At 53.9% G+C, this 9,399-nt stretch overlaps 1 protein-coding gene across 1 annotated transcript in view; it reads right to left on the bottom strand.

Moving 5' to 3' along the window:
• AGO2 (argonaute RISC catalytic component 2) overlaps positions 1 to 8,417 on the bottom strand; it is a 46,072-nt gene extending 37,655 nt beyond the window's left edge. The window contains exons 1-5 of the mRNA XM_031669321.1: positions 8,316 to 8,417; positions 5,504 to 5,701; positions 3,603 to 3,904; positions 1,510 to 1,646; positions 647 to 781 (exon numbers count right to left, since the gene is read on the bottom strand). Of these exons, the coding sequence (XP_031525181.1) occupies positions 647 to 781; positions 1,510 to 1,646; positions 3,603 to 3,904; positions 5,504 to 5,701; positions 8,316 to 8,417 (874 nt within the window). The remainder of the gene's footprint in view (positions 1 to 646; positions 782 to 1,509; positions 1,647 to 3,602; positions 3,905 to 5,503; positions 5,702 to 8,315) is intronic.
• Between the last annotated feature and the right edge of the window lie 982 nt (positions 8,418 to 9,399).

Consider the following 9,399-nt stretch of genomic DNA (forward strand, 5'->3'; position numbering starts at 1 on the left):
TCTCACCTACAAGAATACCCCATGGTGGTGGGGAGGCTCAGCTTAAAGCATCGGGTGTCCACCCTCGTGCTATTCTGTGCCCCCCGTGGGTCATTGTGGTAACACGGGGTACTGCGGATGGCCCTGCAAATGGCCTTCCAAAAGGACGGGTTCAGTAGGCAGGGTTTGTGGAGCCAGGGGCGGGCACCCACTCTGTTGCTGATGGGTAGAAGGACCCCAGGCAAGTCCCAGACCCCCCAGTCTGAGTTTCTGGGAGTAGAAAGTAGGCTGACCGGCTACAGATGCCTGCCGGGCTGTGTAAGGTTAAATGAAAACAAAAGAAAATGCATCCTAGGTTCCAGCGTTATGAAACGCTGATCACAGCCGCGCTGCTGCTTCTAGTCCTGATACCATGACTCAGACGTGACTGACTCCCCAAACTCAACCTCACCCCCACCCCACGGGGTTGTATTTATTTAGGAAACGCCCACTCCTGCTCGGGGAAATGGGTCTAATTCATTTCCGTGCTACTTCATCTGATGGCTAAATTCCGCCACCCCCATCTCCCTAAACGCACATAAGAACCAGAACCGCAAAATACGGTCCTGGAGGCAGACCGGGAGGGGCCTCCCAGCCCTTAGCCAGGTGTGCTCGGACAGTTCATTACCTTTAATTTCTTTGGTAAACTTTACCCTTTGGGAATCTGTCAGAGGTTTTTGTTGTTCTTCAATACTTTTAAAATCCAAAACTTCACAAACAAACTCGATTACTGGCTGTGCCTTGTAAAATGCTGTTGCCGACACTGTAGGCGAGAAAAGACAGAGGCAAAGGCCTAAGCATGACTGCGGGGCTGCTGGACAGGCCCATAGTCCTGGAGGGGCCTCACAGGCCAGGCCAGCCATGGTGGGGACACCCGGCCGGGGTTCTCACTCCCTACCGAGGCCAGCCTCGGGCCTAGAGACGGGCAGGCCAGCAGTGACAAGGCCAGGCCCGAGCTGCTGACCCTCCCTCTGGTCAGGGCGACACCCTCTGAGAAAGAAGCCAGTGTGGTAGGATTTTCTGGGGACGTTCTGGTGGAGATATTTCTGAAATCCACCACTCCCTTTTATGTAATTCTTTTTCAATAAATGTATAACTGAGCAAGATCGAATTCTCATTCCTTTCTAGAGCTTTTCATAATAATAAACTCCCAAATGAGAAGACCGATCCTTTTCGCTGCCCTTCACGCTCGTCTTTTTCACAGAGAGGGCAGCAGATGTCCTGCACGGAACAGCGGGATCCTCAGGCCCGCCTCAGCCCCTGACCACAGCCTCTGAGGGCGCGACCTCCTGGTGGCTCCACACTGGCCTGAGAGCCACTGCCCTAACCCACCCAGCACTGCAGGTGAGACCAGCCAGGTGTCACGCAGCAGCGCCGGCTCTGACAGAGGCCATGTGTGGAGCTGGCCACAAGCCACCCCGCCACCGGGGTCCTGACCCCCAGCCCGTGCCCAGCCCTGCCCTGCAGTGAAGATCCCAGGGCACTGCTTACCATCAATGTTCAGCATCATTTTCCAGAGAGAAGGCCGGACAGACTGATGGAAGCCAAACCACACTTCTCGGCCCCCGCCAAGAGGGTTAGAGCAGCCCTCAGACGCAGTGAAGAAGGAGCGGCCCACGGGGGTGTACCTGGAACCAAGAGACCCCACCCCACCACCTGTCAGATGCGTCTTCCAGAAGGAACAGTGGCCTCTGGGTGGGCTTTGTCTGTGCCCACCACACCCTCATCAGAGCTCTGTTTCCCCTCCTTTTAAATCCATGTTTACCACGCGGCACTCCAGCCTGTGTACATGGCCTGCTGTGCGGGACGCTGTAACGGCAGCAGGCTGGGGGCCCCGTGGCCTCACTGGGGAATGGTGAAAGATGTTTAAACGCACCGCACAGGTGGAGCACAAACCCCCAGGACCTGGTGTGTTTCTGGTCCAGGCTCCCTGTCCTGGCTTTGTCTCGCCTTACTGTCCTCACTGTCTACTCTTCACTTCACTGGGCCTGTGTCCCCAAGTGCAGGTGGAAGTTGGCACCTGCCAGGTGCCAGCCGCAGCCAGGCCCAGCCTCAGCCGTGGGGAGATGTGCTGCTTCTGGCCGTGTGGCTGTCCACACATGACCCAGCATCCGCCAGCTCCTTTAGCCGCGGGCTCCCCAGGCAGGCTCCGAGGCCCCGAGCTGCCTGCTGTGGGCTCCCCCGCAGGAGGTGGAAGGGCCAGCATGACGGCTTCACAACCTCTTCCAGGCCTGCGAGGGATGCTGTGCTGGCCGGACTGGAGCCACTCGACTGAAGCAGACACATTCTCCAGCACAGCAGCCTCGCCTGCTGCATGGGCACCGAGGGGTCTGGTGGCCCGGGAGGCGCCGTGACTAATGATTCTGAAGGGAAGACATGTGGTGGGCCTCGGCGCTCCCTACCTGTGGGCTGCGCTGACCCAACCACCCCCGTGGCCCCTTCACTCTCCACCTGAGACGCGCTAATAATCCTGCCTCGGCTGCTCTTCTTATCCCAAAATGAAAACGGCAGTTTCCGCCCTGATTATAAAGTGAATGGAAGTAATCCAAAGGAATTCAAAAAAAATCACAGTCATCTCTGCAACTCCATATTGAAAAAGTAGATGCCATTTTGGCAACCATCCTTCTAGACTGTTTCCCCACATATCTACGGCCTTCCTCTACCAATAGTTCAAAGCAGAGACAGATTACACGTGGGGGAAGGTGCGTTCCTGCTGGGAGCGACAGCCTGTCCTGTATTTGGTCACCTCCTCCCGTGCCTGAAGACTGAGAACACCATGGTCCCCTAAAAATCTTACACATGACCTCGAAGCACCTTCTCTTCCATGAGGGAAGCCCCAACGCTCTCCTGGACTCTTAAAGCTTTGGTCAGTCCTGGGGTGTGTGAGTGTGGGGCTTTGCTTCGGTGTAGGCTTTGGTTCGAAAGAGATGAAACTTGAAAACTCAAATTGTTCCCAGGCACCAGTGTGAGGGCAGGTGTTCCAGGGCGGGAAACTGAGGGCTGATGTGCTGAGCTGGCCTTGCTCCTCCAACAGCGGGGGACTCAGGAAATTAGCGCAACCCTCTGCCCAGCAACCGGGCCGACTGTGAGCCCTCACACTGTCCCTACATCCTCTCCCAGCAATCGCAAGCGTGGCAATTTGTGGTAAAAGAGTAATCCTGAGAATAAAGACGTCCCCAACAATCACAAAAAGCAGCGGTGACGGTCCCCAGAGCTGCGGACACGCGTGCAGCACGAAACTGGGAACAGCATGACTTTTCTATCACGAGTCCCAAGTGCAAGGGCCAGAGAGGAGCAGAAAAGTGCTGGGGGCAGAGGGCTGCGCGGAACACGAAGGCACCAATGTGCGCACAAACAGGGAGGCCACACTTTCGGGCCAGGCCGAGAATGCTGGTGACTTATGTTTATATTAACACTGTTTCCACCTTAGCACCATTTGTGTTATCTTCATCACAGAAAACCTACGTGACCATTCCCACACTGGTTCCGAGAATGAGCCGTTCCTCGGACAGATTTCACCCTGCAGGGGACCCTCGGAGCCGCAGGGGATTCCCCCCACCCTTGGTCCCGTGTGGTGCCCTCACCTCATGGACGGCAAGTGCCTCATGACCACGTCCAGGGCCTGGATCGTCTCAAAAGGGACGCTGGGCAGCCGCCCTGAAAGTGCATCGTGTAACGCCTGCAAGCTCACGCAGGACACCCACTTGATGGACACCTTGAAGATGCGATCCTTGCCTTCTCCCGGCAGCGTGACCTCCAGCTCCACCTGCGAGGATCCAAGGCACACAAGGTTACTCCCTCCTGCGAAGCCCCAGGGAGGACGAAGCCCGGCAGTGGCTGGCTTCCAGACGTCTACTCCTGGGTGAGGAAGTCCCTGCCCAGGCCTCTAGCCAACCACCGGCCACATGTGACTATGGAGCACTTGAAATATGACCAAGGAACTGAATTTTAAACTACTCACTTACTTTTGATGAATTTAAATGTACAGAGTCACGTGTGGCCGTGGCCAGTGTACTGACAGTGGTCGAAAACGTATCCTCTTGTTTCACCCTCAAACAATGAACTCACTACCTCCTCCCCAGTCTCTGAATGGCCCCTTCCCTCACCCACAAGTTGCACCTAACGCCAGATCATGCTGCTGTCACCTGCAAACCCCACTCCGCTACTCACAGCCCGCAGTTAAATCGCGATCTGGGCCTCATACCTCCAAATACGTGGACATACACAAGCCCACTCAGGTGACGCGTGAAGCAACTTCGCTATTTGCTGATAATGCTTCCCAGTGTCTGAGGAACACCGACGTGACAGGTTACGGATGTTATATACTTTATCCTCACATGCCCAGTGACCCCAGCAAGGGAAAATTCATTCGCCACTTTTGTTGAGACAGGGTCTCACTGTGGCCCCAGCTGGAGTGCAGTGGCACAATATTGGCTCACTTCAACCTTGACCTCTTAGGCTCAAGGGATCCTCCCACCTCGGCTTTCCAAGTAGCTGGGACTACAGACGCACACCACCAAGCTCGGCTAATTTTTTAGTTTTTTTTTTTTTTTTTTTTTGAGACGGAGTCTCACTCTGTCGCCCAGGCTGGAGTGCAGTGGTCGGATTTCAGCTCACTGCAGGCTTTGCCTCCTGGGTTTACGTTATTCTCCTGCCTCAGCCTCCCGAGCAGCTGGGACTACAGGCGCCCACCACCTCACCCAGCTAGTTTTTTGTATTTTTTTTTTTTTAGTAGAGACGGGGTTTCACCGTGTTAGCCAGGATGGTCTTGATCTCCTGACCCCGTGATCCACCTGTCTTGGCCTCCCAAAGTGCTGGGATTACAGGCTTGAGCCACCACGCCTGGCCAATTTTTTAGTTTTTTATTTTGTAGAGATGGAGTTTCACCATGTTGCCTGTGCTGGTCTCGAACTCCTGGGCTCAAGGGATGCTCCCACCTTGGCCTCCCAAAGTGCTGGGAGTACGAGCGTGAGCCACTGTGCCTGGCCGACTCACCACTTTCCATACATGAAAATGCAGAAACCCAGACTTAAAAAAATAGCCCAAGGCCACAAAGCCATGAAAGGGCAGAGATGGAATTTGGACCCCGAAGGCCTTCCCACTCCATGTGTGACGCCAGGGCCCCAGGTGTTCAGCACCAGCCTCTCCTACCCTGCCCAGGGCCCGCTGCCTCTGCTCCGCTCACCTGAGGTGCCCTCCCTGATTCAGGACCACAAACCCTGCTTGCCGGCATGCCCCAGCCCAGTGTTGTTTGGTGGCACCAGGCACATTCACTTGCTCGCCCACTGCCCACCATACCCATGCCCGGCTCCCATCTGCTCACACTTGTCACCCAGGGCCTGGCTTCTTGCCACACCTTGTTTGAACCTCACAGAGCAACAACCAGACTCTGCAGATGTCACCTGCCCACCTGGGTCCCAGGTACACACCCTTTCCACCTGGGCCTGGGCTGGCTCTGGCAGATGCCCACCAGCACTCAGAGCACTGTCGTGCCCGACGGCCCCAAACTGGCCGTGCCCCGAGGACCATCTGCAAAAGATGAGGGTGAGGAAAAACGAGCAAATCCTTCCAGCTGGATGGACTTCAAACATCGAATAGCAAGAAAAGCAGCAAGCCACAGAACGGCACCGCAGCACGACTCCTTCCGGAAGTCAGAGTCACACGCACAGGGGATACAGCACAGCTGAGGAAACCAACAGAGGGAAGGTCCAGCTTCACTCAAGTCATCAGCACAGCAGAGCAGGTGGCACGGGGTGAGGATGCAATCAAGGCTCGGCCCATGGGGGATTTCAGGGTGGGAGGAGGGAACAGCTGGGCCTGGGTGGGGGGTACAGGATGTGGTTTAATACCACTCTTTAAATGTAGGTACATAGCTAGCCCTTGAAAAACATGGGTTGGAACTACGCAAGTGGAGTTATATATGGATTTCCTTCAGCCTCTGCTACCCGAGACAGCGAGACCAAGCTCCTCCTTTCTCTCCTCGGCATGAAGACAGAGGGGATCCTTTATAATAATCCACTTCCACTGAATGGATAGTAAGTATATTTTCTTTACCTTATGATTTCTTAAGTAACTTTTCTCCAGCTTAAGAATGTAAGAATAAACTATATAGGGCCAGGCACAGTGGCTCACGCCTGTAATCCCAGCACTCTGGGAAGCTGAGGCAGGTGGATCACCTAAAGTCAGGAGTTCAAGACCAGCCTGGCCAATGTGGCAAAACCCCATCTCTACCAAAAATACAGAAACTAGCTGTAACCATATCACACATTATGGAATAATATGCAGCCATAAAAAGGAACAAGATCAGCCGGGTGTGGTGGCTCATACCTGTAATCCCAGCACTTTGGGAGGCTAAGGCAGGCGGATCACGAGTTCAGGAGTTCGAGACCACCCCAGCCCACAGAGAAACCCTGTCTCTACTGAAAATACAAAAAAATTAGCCGCACATGGTGGCATGGGCCTGTAATCCCAGCTACTCGGGAGGCCGGGGCAGGAGAATCACCCGGGAGGCGGAGGTTGCAGTGAACCGAGATCACACCATACTCCAGCCTGGGTGACAAGAGTGAAACTCTATCTCAAAAAAAACCCAACGAAACAAAACAAATACAAAAATTAGCCAGGTGCAGTGGTGGGTGCCTGTAATCCCAGCTACCTGGGAGGCTGAGGCAGGAGAAACATTTGAACCCAGGAGGTGAAGGTTGCAGTGAGCAGAGAGAGCACCACTGCACTCCAGCCCTGGGCAACAGAGTGGAAAAAAAAAAAAAAGAAAGAAGAATAAACTATATAATACATATGACATATTAATTTACAGTTTATGTTATTGGTAAGGCTTCTGGCCAACAATAGGCTATTAGTAGTAGTTTAAGTTTTGGGGGAGTCAACAGTTATACACAGCTAGGTGCAGTGGTTCACGCCTATAATCCCAGCTCTTTGGGTGGTTGAGGTGGGAGGACAGTTTGAACCCATGAGTTGGAGACCAGCCTGGGCAATATAGGGAGACCCCATCTCTGTGCTCCCAGCTACTCAGGAGGCTGAGATAGGAGGATCGCTTAAGCCAGGGAAGTCAAGACTATAGTGAGCTGTGATTGTGCCACGGTACTCCAGCCTGGGCAACAGAGAAATTGTTTCCAAAAAAAAAAAAAGGTTATGAATGAACTTTTGATTGCATGGGGGATCAGTGCCTGATATGTTTGGCTATGTCCCCACCCAAATCTCAACTTGAATTGTATCTCCTAGAATTCCCACATGTTGTGGGAGGGACCAGGGAGGTAACTAAATCATGGGGACTGGTCTTTCCCATGCTATTCTCGTGACAGTGATCCAATTGGTTTATCAGGGGTTTCTGCTTTTGCTTCTTCCTCATTCTCTTTGGCCGCCGTCATGTAAGAAGTGCCTTTTGCCCTCCGCCATGACTGCAAGGCTTCCCTAGTCATATGGAACTGTAAGTCCAACTAAACCTCTTTCTTTTGTAAATTGCCCAGTCTTGGGTATGTCTTTATCAGAAGCATGAAAGCAGACTAATAAAGCACCACTAACCTTTTTTGTTGTTCAAAGGTCAATTGTATATATATTTCTTTTTCATTAGTGGTACTTCATAATAAAATTCTAAATAAATCATACACAAGTAACAGTAACTGAAAATGCACATTTGACATAACATGGCAACATGGCAGGCACTCCTGCACTCACTGGTTCCCCCCTTTACTTTCTTTTTTTTTTTTTTTTGAGAAGGAGTCTTGCTCTGTCAGTTAAAGAAACAGCTCTGGAGGGGCTGACTCAGCCTCTCTGGGCTATGAGGGGCAAGTGCCCCCGTCAAACTGTCTGACTCCAGAAAGGGAGACAGAGTCTCTATGGGCCCAGGAACAGGGGCTTGGCTGGGCACGCGGGGGACGATTCCAGTTCGGACTGGCAGCTACCTGGTCCCAACAGGAGTGGCCGGTCACTGAGAAGGGAGCGCCATTCCCCTTGGCCAGAAACAGCACACCCAGGTCACAGTGTGCAGGTGGAGTAAGCTTGGGAGTAGGAGAGTGCGTGCATTTCCATCTCACACACGCCCTGGCCAGGAGGTACTTTAGGCCTGAGCACATCTGCGGCAACAGCACTCAGCATCCAGCCTACAGTGCCGTGCCCTGGCACGGATCGGACGCCTGTCAACGCCACCCTTCAAAAACCTCTGTAGTCAAAACTGAGGGGCAACTCCAAGGGGTCTATTTTCTCACAGCAAAATACACTCTAATTTGTAAATGTATTGTGGTCTAGCCTCCGCTTGGCCCGCAGAGAAAGGACACCAGAGTCACCCCAGGCTCTGTAACTGTCTGCCCATCCCGTGTCCACGGTGGCTGGCTGGTGCTCACGTGCAGCAGCTTAGGGCCGCATGGAGATTTTACGACGGCCGTCATGCCACGAGGGCAGGAGGCACGCGGCTCTCTGAGGGACAGGCCCCGTGTGCCAGCAGCAGGTGGTCCACACCTGAGACATTGCTGCCTCTCAACAGCCCAAGCACTCGGTCCCAATGACACGACATCTGAAGGTCACTCCCAGCATGGCTGCCTCGGGCAGGTGGCTCCGTTGGCCTCCTGCACACAAGGGCACAAGCAGGTGGCCCCACCCACCTCACAGGGCACTGTCGTCAGTTGTGTTGCAGTGCTGCCATCTGGGAGTGGCCCAACTGCCATTTTCTGAACATGGATAATAGAAAATGTCAGCCCAGGACTCCGATCCAGGGCCTGGAGCATGAGGAGGCAGCTGTGACATCCAATCTCCCCAGACAAGCCAAACCCACAAGCTGGCCTCCCTGTCCAGAAATCCTCAGGGTGAGAGAAGTAGGGCTGTCATGGGGTCATTCCCATTTCAGTGTCATCACACAACTCAACAACAAAGGGAAAACAGCACTCTAAAGAATGCAAAGAGGCCGGCCCGGGGCTCACGCCTGTAATCCCAATACTGTGGGAAGCCAAGGCGGGCTGGATCGCTTGAGCTCAGGAGTTGCAGACCTGCCTGGGCAAAGTGGCAAAACTGTCCCTACAAAAAGAAAATTAGCCGGGCATGGTGGCACATGCCTGTAGTCCCAGCTACTCAGGAGGCTGAGGTGGGAGGCTCACTTGAGCCCGGGTGGTGGAGGTTACAGTGAGCTGACATTGTGCCCCTGCACTCTAGCCTGGGTGACGGAGAGAGATCCTGTCTGGAAAAAAAAAAGAGCACAAAGAGACTGTGTATGGAGCCAGGGAGAAGGCAGAGGCACAGCTGCCTTTCAAAAGGCTGTTCCTGCACTAAGCTTGGCTGTGGCCCTGGCTGAGCCCATGGCCTCCCTGTCCACTGTCGCTGAGGAGGGGCAAGGGAGGCGCTGCAGGCGTGGCACGTCTGGCTGGCCACAAGGATCCC

This window comes from Papio anubis, chromosome 8, assembly GCF_008728515.1.
Source record: "Papio anubis isolate 15944 chromosome 8, Panubis1.0, whole genome shotgun sequence".
Taxonomy (NCBI): Eukaryota; Metazoa; Chordata; class Mammalia; order Primates; family Cercopithecidae; genus Papio; species Papio anubis.